A 13,936-nucleotide genomic window follows, 5' to 3' on the forward strand; every position below is an offset into this window, starting at 1 on the left:
TGCAGATGAGAAAACCAAGGCAAAGAGAAGTTAAGAAACTCCTAAAGTCACAGAGGTAGTAGGAGATGGCAGTTGGAGGAGAACAGGTCGTGGAGAGGAAACACGATGAGCAAACAGTACTGGGGTGGGGTCGCAGATATTGATAATAGGCCAGAAATAGTAGATAATAATGATTTTTTTTAAAACTCCATTGTAAAAAGAACAAAGCTAAATACTGTGTTCCTACAGGTGCAGTCTGAGCATCTGTTGATGATTTTCTGGTTCCTTTTTTCACACTGAGGTGTCTGTGAGCTCACTGGCAACCTAAGCCTTCTGAAAGGGGCTGCTGTTAAGTCTCATCTCCCAAATCCTACATGTGTCCTGCTGTTTTAGGGGGAGGGGGAGTTGTAGCACATATACTATTAATCATAATTCACCTATTTACAAAACTTCAGTTTACAGAGTGTTCTTGCCGCTCTCTGATGTCACAGATGCTGCTGGACTTGAGTGTGAGTTAGGCAGGGCAGTTATCAACCATCACTCCACTTTAAAGTTGAGGAAATTGAGGCTCAGAGACATGAAGCCACTTGCCCAAGATCACACAGCCAGTCAGTGTGGAGCGGGGCCTTGAGCCCTGAGCCCGGGCTTCTGGCTCTGGCACCTGTGTTCTCTCCACTACCTCAACTCACAGGAGGCAGTGGCTGAGAGACCAGGAAGAGTCAAACCCTGGCACCCGTAGCCTCTAGCAAGTTCCCTAACCTCTCCAGGCTTCTGCTTCCTGTCAGAAAAACTGGGATGAGAAGAGTTCCTACTACACAGGGTTCCTGCAGAGATTCAATGAGGTAACAGACACAGTGTGTTAGACCCAGAGAATATCCCCTCAATGAAATGTAAACTACATTCAAAACAAATGAGCACAACAATAGGCAACAACATGAATGAATGAATCTTAGCAGTAAAATATTAAAGAAAAAAGTCACAAGATATTACCTATGGCATAATGCCCTTTTAATGAAGTTAAAAATGACTAAAAAATTTTAATGTATTTTCAGGAGTACATAGAGTTGCAATAAAACTAGATATAAGGAAAGGAAGGGCATGATAAACAGCATTCAGGATGAGGGTTAGGGGTGGGAAGGAAAGGCTGGAGGGTGGGATCATATAGTTAGACATAAGGATCCTGGTATTTGCTTTCAATAGTAGATTTGTGGTTGCTTACTATGTAATCAAAAACAACTGATTACATAAATAACTAAATAAAAGTGGGGCATGCATGAACCTACTATAAGGGAATTTCATGAAGCAAGGATAGGGTAATCCAGCTTTGACCTGAGGTCCTATTTTTACAAAAGAAAAAAGTGTTAGGCACATTACCTGATATAGAAAGCAAGTGTTCAATAAATGTTGGCTGTCATTCTTAGACACCTTTATTAGTATCTGCATATCCAAACATCTCGAGCCAGAGGTCTCAATTATCTGCCCAGGGCTATTCATGCAGTGTGTCTCTTAAACTCAGGCTTGTCAGAAGCAGAAGCCCCAGCCCCAGCCCCTCGAGCCCTCAGGCTTGTGTCTGCCCTCAGAAAGGGCTACTCCCTCCTGATCAATGAATGCCAGTGGGGAAGGGCCACGGGGAGCTCACTGCTGGTTCCAGCAAGTTTTGGGATCCCTGATAGGAGGAGAAGGCCAGAAGGTATTATAATGCACCAATTGAAAGATTAGGCTTTGAAGTTAGGTCTAGGTCAAATCTTAGTTCTATTGGCTGTGTGCCTTGAGACGAATGGCTGTTCCTCTCTGAGCCTCACTTGGTTCATGTGTAAAATGGGGTAAAAACAGTACCTACCTCACAGTGTCGTTATGAGGACTAAATGAGGTAATCCATGCAAAATGCTTAGTGCAACTTCTGCAACATTGCTTAAGAGCTCAAAAAATAACTAGCTGCTTTTGTCCTTGGGTATCTCCACCCCACTCCCCTGAGCTGCTTCTCTTTCCCCAAGCCTCTGGCAGAGGAGGGGCTGCAGACTGCCACGAACGGAAGCAGCTGCCATCTTGTGTGTGGGATTAGCATGTGTGTGTGTGACAGTTTTCCACTTCCTCCTGGAACCATTTCCTTTGTGAGCTAAACAGGGAGGAATCCGCAGACAAAGGAACAATTCTGGGAGAGCCCAGTCCCACAGCCAAAAGCTGTTTCCTCGGAAGTGGGTGATGGCCTGCCCCCACCCCCCTTCTGTGAGGCAGAGCAGGTGTTGGTGGTCTGCACATGCTCCAGAGCTGGGAATCAAGGTCCCCGGAAGCCAGGGAGAGGCACCTGGGCAGAGCTGCGTCCAGAACGCCATGTAAGGGGCAGGGCTCCCCTGAGCCTGTAACCCTGGCCTGACTCGGGAAGACAATCACCCAGAAACAACCCCATGCCCTGCTACCCCACCAGCCCAAACCCCCCCCCCACATCTTGCCTCCCTGTCTTCCTGAATGACAAGTCTCTGAATTTTGTGAATTTTATCATCCCTAGAAATATTCCCTGTGGTTTACAAACCTTTTCCCAGCCAATTCCCCATTTTCTCCTCACATAATTCTATAAATGGGTTTCACATAACCCTATAAATGGGTATTCTAAACCCCATCAAACAGAAGAGGAAAATGATGCCCAGAAGGGTTAAATAACTTACTCCAAATTGCATACTACTAAGTGGGAGGGGTCAGACCCCAAACCAAGTCTTCTGAAACCCAATCCCCAATTTTTCCCACTGTGCCTTACCAGTTCCCTTCCTCATGAATGTTTCTGTGTTTTTATCTTGTGGAGTCAAACTTGTACTATTCTCTTCAGCATAAAAGGATATTCAGTTTCCTGCAATAGCTGTAATTAAAGCACACAAAAGCCTTCCAAGGTGACCTCACTACCCCTTGCTCTCCCTCACACACTCGGGCTATATTTAACTCCTGGAAAGCAGAAAACATTAAGGCATTGGCTTTGCAGCTGGGTTTTCTTTACTGCTTCATTTTAATTCTTTTCCAGCCCGCATGCACCGTGGTCTTCCCCATACGCTCTGGGACCACAGGAAGTGTTTGTTTTAGCGATAAACAATGCCAGTGCAACCAGTGCTCTCCCCGCCAACGTTCTGCCCACTGTTTGGCCTTCACTGGTCTAAAGAGAGAAGTGCTTGTAAATTCAGAGGAAGGAAGTGAGATGTCCCATGACCCCAGTTGGGTAGATACGCAGAAACTCAGAAGAGACTGTGGGCAGGAAAAAGGAGAGATTCCTAAATCCGAAAAGCGAAGGGGCAATTCCACCACCCTTGTCTGCAGAGCTGGTGGCCTCTCTGCAGGAATTACCCCAGAGGTGGATGGGCACAAGCAGATGCACGGGCAGATGGAAGCAGCATGCTGACAGGGCGCTGGGGGAGGCATCACCAGGTAGCTTACCCAGTGTACCCCCCATTCTCCAAGCCTCGGTCCCCACACGTGGGAATCAGAGCCAGCCTACCTTATTGTAAGAATTAAACCATGTATGTAATACATCTAAAATTTTTTAAAGAGAGGATGGCTTATTGTAGTAATAGAAGAATAATATAAATAGCTGACATTTACTGAGTATTTTCTATGTGCCAGACACAGTTCTAAGCACTTTCACATGCATTCGCCCCTGACTCCCTCTGGGGGGGTAGATGTGCTCATATGTTATCGATGGTGTCCACAGGGCATAGGGTGCTTATGTAAGTATCCTAAAGGCACCCGGCTAGGAGAACAGGACTTGAACTCAAGTAATTAGGGTTGCTGAATATGTTGGTTATCATTATCAGTATTTCTCAATTTATATGTTATGATTAAAATCCACCAGTTACATAGTGTGTTATCACTAAATCAGTTGGCAGCCATCTTCACGAATGGAATGCAAGTTCAACAAAACAGGGTATGTTGGGAGCTTAGCCAAGAGAGAAGTTAGAATTCTGCTTCCTTTTGTTCCCAGGGCTTTTTGTTGCTTTCCACAACCCCCCACCAATCCTTTTTTTAAGCATCTTTTTATTATACCGTGCCTCTATGAAGACAGATATAGTTTAAAATCACATGAACTAGAACATGTGTTTCATCAACTCTTTTTTTAAAATGGGCTTTAATAATTCATTCATTCAACAAATATTTATTGAGCTCTTACACTGTGTCAGGCACTATCAGAGGCTGGTGCCATTCTTGCCCTCCTAGAGCTCTGGCTCAAGTGGGGGATACTAACATTAGTCAATGAAATATATAAGTAAATATAAAATTCTGCCATGAGAAGTGCTACAACTTGATGCTATGGTAGCATTAAATAGGGGGAATGCATGTGGTAGAGCAGACAGGAAAGTTTTCCCTAAAAAAGTCATGACTTAGTTGAGGCATGACTGATCGGGCTCTGGGAACAGCATGTGCAGAGGCCCTGGGTTAAGAGGCTAAGGGCAGTCTAAAGGGAAGTTACTCTAGAAGAGCCTGCAAGGTTTGAAGGCCACATCCAAATATTAGGTCACACCAACTAGTATACCAAGTGATTCGCCTCCACGCCACTATCTTGGGTCATAGGCCATTGATGTGCTACCTTGTTAAAACACAGTATCCAGAAAATCATCTCTAAAATCATGTTCAAAAATTTAAAAAGTAAAGCACTGGTTCATTCTCCAAAAGGAGAGCCTTTATGGAATGGAAATTAGTTTATTTTGCTGTTTGGAAATAAGAATGGGAATCTGAGTAAACCAAAAGAAAAAATTTAGGCCTTTTTATAAAACCACCTTCTGACAACTCATCCTATTCTTCATTTTTAAAATTGTGATGGTTGCATTTTCTCTTTTTGAAAACAAAAGATGAGTTGTATTTGTCCTCTCTGTAAAGAGACTGGTCAGTGAGGTGAGGAGAAAAGAAATTGCATTTCCTCCTACTGCTTTGCATTTAATGAAATTGTAACTTTGCAAGCTGTTTCCAATCATTTTTCCTAAATTCCAGAGTCTAAGCGGTACACAGAAATAATTGTGTCAAAGAACTCAGCATTGGGTCTGACCCAGCAGGTACCGGTACAAGGTTCCTTATTTCTGCGCATTGCTGAAGTTTAATCATTCGCTTCTCTTTTGACATGAAAATTAGACTCAGTTTCCTGCGAGATCTCTAAATGAATCCAACTTTCCCTACACTAGAGTCCTCAGTGCCTGTGATAAATGCCTTTTGCTTAAAGGTTTCACTCAAGCTGTTTCAGGGTATTGGACATGGGATAATGTCCTGGAAGCAAATGACAATGTATTTTGCCTGTGGCTTAATTTCTGCACTGTAATAACTTATTTTTATTTCATTTACATGACAAGGTTGGAGGAGCAGAGAAGAATTGATCTTTGTCTTATTTGGGTATTCACCAGAAACAACAAGCACTTAGCAGTCTATTTTGGATATATTTTAAACAGGTTCCTAATTTTGTTTGGCAGATTCTTTTGCATCCCAGAGAATAATTATACCTCATCTTGGGTGTCTGTGCCTATCTGTCCTGCTTAGTGAAAGACAGAAGCTGTATGAGCAGTGATTAGTCCATTTCTTCCTATCATCTTCCTCCTCTTCCTCCCCCTCCTCCTCCTCTTTCCCTCCTCCCCCTCCTCCCCCTCCTTCTTCTTCTTCTCCTTTTTCTCCTTCTCCTCCTTCTGCTTCTTCTTCTTCTTCATTGGAATTCACTGTACCTCCCTAAGAAACCAAACAAGATCAGTGAAATTTATTTGTGGTTCTAAATGTAAACTTTAGGCATAAAAAGATGGTCCTGATGCCTCCATCTGCCCTCACAAAGCAGGACCAGGAGCAAAGAAGGGCTTCTGAGAAGGGGGAGGAGGAATTCATAAAGGAGACCTTTCCTGATGGAGGACGGCAGGGACAGGATTCCTGGGTCCCATTACTGCCCCTCCACCTGGAAGACGTTGGCTCCCCGGAGTCAGGCTCAGGCTCCCCTCACCTTGCAAAGAGGGTCCTCGGGCTGGGAGCACCCTGAGCAAAGGGCTCTGCCACCTCTTCCTGTCGTAAACTCTCCAGGCTCAGTGTCAGGGCCAGAGCCTTGAATGGTCCACTGGTGGTACTTGCAGGGTCCCACGATGTCGTCTTGCTCCCAGATATGCCCTGTGCCTACCACCACAGCTAAAACTCTGCCAGAGGCCACGTCAATAAAAAGCAGCTGTCAAAGGCACTGAGCTCCATCATTTCGTCTTCACACTCAGCACACGAAGCAGCTATAGTTGTTCACCACCACCACCACTGTTTGCAGATGAGAAACTGGAAGCTCAGAAAAGTTAAGAAATTCTCTAGGGGTCCTCAGCTGGAAGATTGCTGGGAGGGAAGCCCAGATTGTCCCCAGCCTGTGCTCTCAGCCACTCCTCTTGACTCATCTTCTTTAGCATCAAGCTCTGTGTAAATTTGGTGTGAATTTAACACTGGATACTTTTTTTCTTTTTTTCCCCCCAAACTGGTTGTGTGGTCTTAAATCAGTCAAATAACCACTCTGAACCTCAGCTTCTACATCTTTAAAATGAGAGGGTAGACAACATCATCAAAATATCTTGTTCATTGGCTAAATGTTTGGTTGGCATCTACTATGTACTTATTGAGACACAGTCCCTTTCCCTGCAGAGCTTATTGCAACAGCTATAGCAAATCTGCCTCTAAATATTTTCTGATTCAGTACTTGGAGTCTGACTAGTTCTGGGAGTATCAGGAAAGGGCAACAACATGGAGTAATAATATGGCTATCATGTGGTGAGTGCTTGCCCCAGGCACAGCACCATGCTGCCTCATCCTCCCAGCCTGTGAGGATGGGGTCCTGTTATTCTCATTTTATGGATGAAACAACCAGGTCCCAGAGTTTTCTAAGGTGCCCATTGTCATACAGCTATAAGTGGCAGCACAAGAATTCCAATACACACAGATCTGACTCCAAAGTCCTAAGCACTGTCCTATATGCTAAGCAAGAATCCATGCTCCAGGCTGATCACTCCTCTGCTGGTTTCATAAGTTGTGTGGAATATTTTCACAAAGTGTGTCATGTAAGTCATTTCTCCAAAGGGCCTTGCCTCTTTTTAGTGGAAGATGGTATTTAGAATCCAAATTTGGGTGCTAAGTATACTTATTGCTACTGGGGATTCATTATTTCCAGTACCTCTCAGTGGATAGAACTAGGAAATATATGAATTGTTTACACATACACATCCATGTATATATATTTCTATTTTTAAAACAAATGAACTTGAGTTCACACCAATACCTCTGCAGTGGTTTGGAGTAATATACCCAAGAAAAACATGTTCTTAAACTTAATCCATTCCTTTGAGTGTGAACCCGTTGTGAGTAGGACCTTTTGATGAGGTTACTTAGTTAAGGTGTGACCCACCTCATTCAAGATAGGTCTGAATCCTATTACTAGAGTCCTTTATAAGCAGAATGAAATTCAGGTGAAGAGAAAGCCACAAGAAGCAAGAAGCTGAAATTCAATAGAAGCAGAAGACAACTGAGAGGGCAGGTGAGACTGCCATGTACATTTTCATGGGACAGAAGAGCCAAGGACCAAGGATTGCTGGCAGCCAGCCCTAGACTGCCAGTCTTTGGGAAGAAATCATCACCTTGATGACACCTTGATTTGGACTTTCTCATAGCCTCAAAACTCAGCTAATAAATTCCCATTGTTTAAGTCAGAAAAAAAAAAAAAAAAAAAAAAGAATCCATGCCCAGCCATTTACAATCTTCTGTAGGATCTTTTATTTCCACCTTGACTCTCAGTTATGTAAGGAGGCGATGTCTAACTCTAACTTTTTAAGGCATGTGAGAGGTTTTCCCCCATTCCTTACATTCATAGATATCCTCTGTAGTGTGTTTTCTGGTGGAGTATTTTTCAGAGGTTGAGCCGTATACTGCCTGCATCAGAATCACCTTTAATACTTCTTAAAATGCAGATTCCCAGATCCCAGTACACATCTACTGAATCAAACTCTGGATTCAGGAGGTTCAGGAATCTGTATTTCTAACAAATCCTCTTGGAGAGTCTTAGTCTTACTAAAATCCGTGGCTGCTGTCCTGGCGGTTTGTATGAGCCCTGGCAGAATCATTTGTCACATGCATCATACTCACATGACTCATCTCCAGATTAAATTATCTGATGGTTTAAATCCACATGGCTTGAATTGTCTAACATTAAGTAAAAACGAAGCTGACATCGATGGCACCTCTGTGTTCACTGCACTTGAAAGCTAGCTTCTCAGGATGAGTTCTGGATTATTTGGAAGCACTGAGTGCTGGCTGAAGGGTTTCCTGTATCCATGATGTATGTAAGATCTTCTCAGGGATGAGAGCAATGCTGTTAAGCCAGGGTTTGCTCTGAGTTGTTCATTCATCTTCATTGAGATCTTCACAATTGGGTCTCTGAGATACAGATGGGTCCAGTTGGAGAGAGACCCACTGAGCAGGTGAAGGGACCCTAGGTCAGGACCCCCCAGTGAAATCAGGACTTTCAGCGCAGGTGGAGGAGGACTTTGAGGGGAGCCCAGCACCCCACAGCTGCCTGCCTCCTCCCCACCCCAGCCTGACCTCCTGGATTCAAGCACAGGGGTTCAAGCCCCAGCCCTGGAGTCAGACAGGATTCAAGGCCTGGCTTTACTGCTTACTGGTTGGGTAACTTCCCTTTCCTGCTTTGTGGCACACCCCTTGGGTTTATGGGGATTAGAGGAGATGATACACATCATCTCAGAGCTCCAGCAATTCAGAGTGCTGCCACCTGGTTCGTGCTTCCTTTGCCAACTGAACTTTAAAATCGCTTTCTGAATCTCCCCCTGCCATCTGCTCTGCCGCTTCCTTCCAGAGTGCAGAAACCAGGACTGGGAGCCCCTTACTCTCCATCTGCCTCTCCCAGATTCGCTCAGTTCCCTCCTTCTCCTTTGGTCTGTTCAGGCTTTTATGAAAACATCTGTTAGGCGAAAACCACTTAGAAGTCAAGGTCCCATGTCAGGATCCCATCAATGACCAGGGAGGAAAAAAAGGGATGTTACAAAGCTTGAGTACTGAAGCTCATGTTTTTGATACAGGAAACTCACTCAGAACCTACTTGTTCTTACTTAAGAAACAACAGTAAGAAACCTTAAATTAGAAGCAGTATGGAGTTTGGAAACAAGAATGCTGATAGAAGCAGGAAGAAATCATTGGAACTCACAGGGGGAAAAAACACGAGAGAGAAGGGGGTGATGGAGGGAGTGAGAGCAAGAGAGAGAGAGAGAAAGAAGAGAAGGCAGAAAGGAAGGAAGGGAAGAGGGAAGACTTCAGAAATCTAAAAAGCTTAGCAAGCTGGGTGCATTCATTATAGAGCAGCAGTTATCAACGTGTGGTTGGGGGACCCCTGGAGGTTCCCGAGATGCTTTCAAGGAGTCCACAAGGTCAAAGCTACTTTTATATAATACTAAGATCTTACTTGCCTTTTTCACTCTCATTCTTTCACAGGTATACAGTGAGGTTTTCCAGAGGTGATGTGTGATGATGTGGTAACTCTGAAGGCAAATGGGATGTGTGCTTATATATTCTTGTGTTTAAAAATCTCTCCATTGTAATTGTTAATACAGTAAATATTGATAGATCTAACACATAAAACAAATTTCTTGAGGGGTCCCTCAATCATTTTTAGAAGTGTAAAGGGGTCCTGAGACCAAAATGTTGCAGAACCACTGGTATATGGATAAACAGCCTGTGTGCTGACGTCCCTTCATGGGAGTAGAGCAGTGCCATGGGTTTTCCTACATCTCGTGGCTGCAGACCACAAGAAAACTGCACCATGCCACCCTTCAGTGCCTCCTTGTAGCATTTACCATGGCTTCCCTTGTGAATAATCACGTGTGTTTGTGAGAGAGAAAGAAAAAAAAAAAAAAAAACCCTCCGGGACAGTATCTCATTCCTTTTCTAATCCCCCTGATGGCCAGCCTAGCATAGCATTAATGCTCAGTAAATACTTTGGACCTGAGCTAACTGCTATTCAGTGTCTCTCTTGAGGGTACCAGGAAGGTTCATCATTCCATTTGAATTTCCTTCAAAACATCTAAAATTTGTCCTAAATGGTTTTCAATGATCCCCTACTCCAAAGAGGGAAACGTAACCATCCATAACCTTCCTTGGTGTGGAACGGCAGCAGGCAGCAGGGCCTCCAGGCACCGTGCACTTGGGCCATGCTCTTGGAGTTGTGCAATTCGGTGGCCCTGGGGACCGCACACACCTGGCACCAAACCAGGCTCCACTTCTCTCAGGCTGTGTGACTGTCCCCGGCCTCCCAAGGCCTCAGCAGCAGGGCTTCCTCCCCGGGCTGTGAGGATGAATCGAGAAACTGCATGGAAAGCTCCTGCCTCACTGCCTGGGGGAGCCTGTGCCTGAGGTGGAAGCTGTCAGTGTCAGCCTGGAGCTTATTTTCAGTGAGTTTCGGGTGATGATGGAAGGACACAGAGACTACAACATCATCTTTTACCAAAAAAGAACATGTTAGATTTCTTTTAAAATGTATATGTAAGATTTCTATTAAAATAATGCCTGAGGGTGGTCCTCTGTTTATCCCACCCCTCATCAAACACGTATAGAGTCTCCGCACTCAGCAGGCCCAGACTAGATGCTAAGGAAGTCCACACTTTCTAGGGCCTCACAGCCTGCTGAGGGAGACAGACCACCACAGATCAACAAGGCCCTGGGTGGTGAGCACAACAATGTAATAATAGCTGACTTGTGAGCATTTACCATGTGCTAGGCAAGGCATTTTTCATGTAATCCTTTAAGGCAGGTACTGCTATTATCCCCACTTGACAGATGAGGAAACTGAGTCACAGAGAAGTTGTTCCTGTTTGCTAAAGCCACCGAAATGCAAAATACCAGATATGGATTGGCTTTTATAAAGGGGATTTATTAGGTTACAAATTTACAGTTCTAAGGCCATAAAAGTGTCCAAACTAAGGCATCAACAAGAGGATACCTTCACTGAGAAAGGCCACCGGTGTCCAGAACACCTCTGTTATCTGGGAAGGCATGTGGCTGGCGTCTGCTGGTCCTCTGCTCCTGGGTTGTGTTGCTTTCAGCTTCTGACTCCAGTGGCTTTCTCTTTAAGCATCTCTGGGTTCTCACTTGGCTTCTCCAGGGCAAAATCTGGGCTTCATCTCTTAGCAACTCCAAACATCTGGTTTCAACTGCTGTCTCCAAATTGTCTCTGGGAGTTTTCTCTCCAAGTGTCTCTGAACTCTCTTCAAAGTGTTTCTGCCTTTTATCCTCTCATAGAGGACACCAGTAAACTAATTAAGACCCACCTTGAATAGGTGGGGCCACATCTCCATGGAGACAACCCTATCAAAAGGCCCCACCCACAAAAGGTTTGCACACACCAGAGTGGATCAAAAGAACATAGTCTTTCCTGGGGTATACAACAGTCTCAAACCAGCACAGAAGTTAAGTAACTTGCAAAAGGTCCCACAGCTAATGAAAAATGGAGCCTGCATTTGAACCCATGTGGTCTGAGTCCAGGGCCATTTCTCTTATGCATGATGTTGTGACCCCTCTTACGTGCCCAGTCCCTGTAGGGACATGGCAGTCTCTCCAGTTCCTCAGTAGGAATAGCCCAGGGTGGGGAGTTGGGAGACAAGAGACTGGAGCCGAAGTCCTGGCTCTTCTACTTGCTCCTTCGAGCAAGTTGCTTAACATCTCCGAGCCTTAGTTTCCTTACCTGAACAGTGGGGTGACCATGGGACCTACCTCAAAACTTGTTGATGGAATGGAATAAAATACCACGAGGCAATACAGTGCTGTGGTTAACAGAATGGATTGAGAAAAACCAGATTCAGTCCAGGCTCTGCTAGCTGAGAGACTCTGGGAAACATTATCTAATCTCCCTAAGCCTTAGTTCTATCTTCCATAAAATGGAGATAATAAAATGCTTGATAAGAGATTTAAATAAGACAGTAAGTATAAAAGGGCTTAGCACCACTCATAATAATTGTTCAACAGCTTTTTTTATTATGCACAAGTGACCAGTGAATTGCAAAGCAGGACAATACTAGTACTGTAACGAAGCTGGTCTTGGGCTCCAAGGCAGAGCTCGTCCCAAGTTACTGTTCGGGAAGGGAGACCACAATGACATCATGGTCTTGGCACGCTCCATCCAGTCCTGAAGGACTCTGTGCTGGAGGATATTGCAGCTCAGTGTGGTCACAGACCAGAGGCTGGCAGCTTGTAAGACATACAGTATCTCAGGTCCCACCCCAGACCTCCTACATCAGAATCTGCATTTTGACACAATCCCCAGGTAATTCCTACATTCCCACACACACTCAAGTTTGAGACGCAGGGATGTAGCAAGCAAACGGAGTGGCAACAACAGTTTGGGGCCTGGGATGGGAAGGGTTAATGTTTAGTTTGGCTCCAGCCAAGGCACCGGAAACAGAAGGTTCCAGAGATTGAAGCATCTAAACTGATGGGACAGGAAGACTCCCTTCCTGCCTGTGTCCTGGATGGCCGGGGGTCCCGCCTGAGCCCTGCACTGAGCCCCAGGCTGCAGTGTGGAAGGACCCCTGGGCCTGCCATGCAAAGGGCAGGCTGGGACAAAGAAAGGGAGGCCCAAGCGCCTCTTCTCGGGGCTACCTGGGCTCAGAGTTGCCAGGGTGAATCCAGGGAAGTTCAGTGCTCAAGCCAAGGCCCCGTGAGGTCTGAGACAGAGTGGGGAGGCCTGGAGCAACGCCATGGGGTTCACCGAGCAGGGCCCTCCCAGGGGAAGCTAGCTCACAGCACTGGGACAGCTGTGCAAGGGCCTCTGAGGTCTCCCTCTTGTGCCTAGTCCCACCCCCTAGGCCTTGCTGCCCTGTCCTCTGGCGGGTGGGACAGGCGCCAGGACTCCCATACTCAGAGCCATGACAGTGCTCCTTCGACCTTCTTCCCTAGTGCTGGAGCAGCTGCTCCCAGAGCTCACGGGGCTGCTCAGCCTCCTGGACCACGAGTACCTCAGTGACACCACCCTGGAGAAGAAGATGGCCGTGGCCTCCATCCTGCAGAGCCTGCAGCCCCTCCCAGGTCAGCCACCAGCACTCTGCCCAGGACATGGGGCAGCAGGGCCTCCCTAGACCCTCCTCGGGAACCTTCAGTAATTCCCGGGGGCCTGCCTGCAGGAGGAAGTCTAGGCCACATGGCATGGCAGCCACCACATTGCATGGCCTTGCCCCACCTACCTCACCCACCCAGACCCTTCTTCCCGCCCCCAACCCCACAGCCCTGAACAGGACTTGCGTGCACCTCCATTTGTAACTCTACACATTACCTGCACACTACACACATACCACATGTACTTATATACACCCAACACAGGACATACAACACACTCCCACACACCTCACATGCCTAGCAAATACACACAGTGACATGTACACCATACACACACGCTCATACTCACCACACACCACATCGGCTCACATAACACACATCACACACCCTCACACATCCCACACGAATTCCTCACGCCTTCTCTGCCCTTCACTGCCCACTCAGCAGCAAGCCCTCTTAGTTCACTTCACCATCTCTAAACCCCAAATGGGTCATGTACATGAATTCGCTCAGTAAACGCTAAAGAGCTGCCATGTGCCCTGCAGTGTTCGAGGGTCTGTGAGGTGATGGGAAGTCTTCACTGCAGGGCTGTCTGAGCCTCACTCTTCCCAGCAATGAAACGGGGTCAGTGTCACCAGCCACACTCACAGGGCAGTTGGAAGGATGAGAGGGGCAGCACTATCCCTAGGATGCCAGTTTTATTCCCTGGGCATCCTTTTATTTGAAGACATAGGAAAACTTCTAATTGAAAACTTCTAAAGTGAGAGAGAAGTTTGAACACCATTCAAATCACTGAGAATATGAACACACTTTGCAAACTGAGTGCCGTGTCCCTTATGGGCCAGGAGCCCGAGTGGGGCGGGGAGGCCGAGCCCCCCTG

At 46.1% G+C, this 13,936-nt stretch overlaps 1 protein-coding gene across 1 annotated transcript in view; it reads left to right on the top strand.

The window, feature by feature from the left end:
- The window catches only part of AFAP1L1 (actin filament associated protein 1 like 1), a 72,973-nt gene that overhangs the window by 12,975 nt on the left and 46,062 nt on the right, over positions 1-13,936 (top strand). The window contains exon 2 of the mRNA XM_037801531.1: positions 12,901-13,029. Within this exon, the coding sequence (XP_037657459.1) occupies positions 12,901-13,029 (129 nt within the window). The remainder of the gene's footprint in view (positions 1-12,900; positions 13,030-13,936) is intronic.

Source organism: Choloepus didactylus, chromosome 13, assembly GCF_015220235.1.
Source record: "Choloepus didactylus isolate mChoDid1 chromosome 13, mChoDid1.pri, whole genome shotgun sequence".
Taxonomy (NCBI): domain Eukaryota; kingdom Metazoa; phylum Chordata; class Mammalia; order Pilosa; family Megalonychidae; genus Choloepus; species Choloepus didactylus.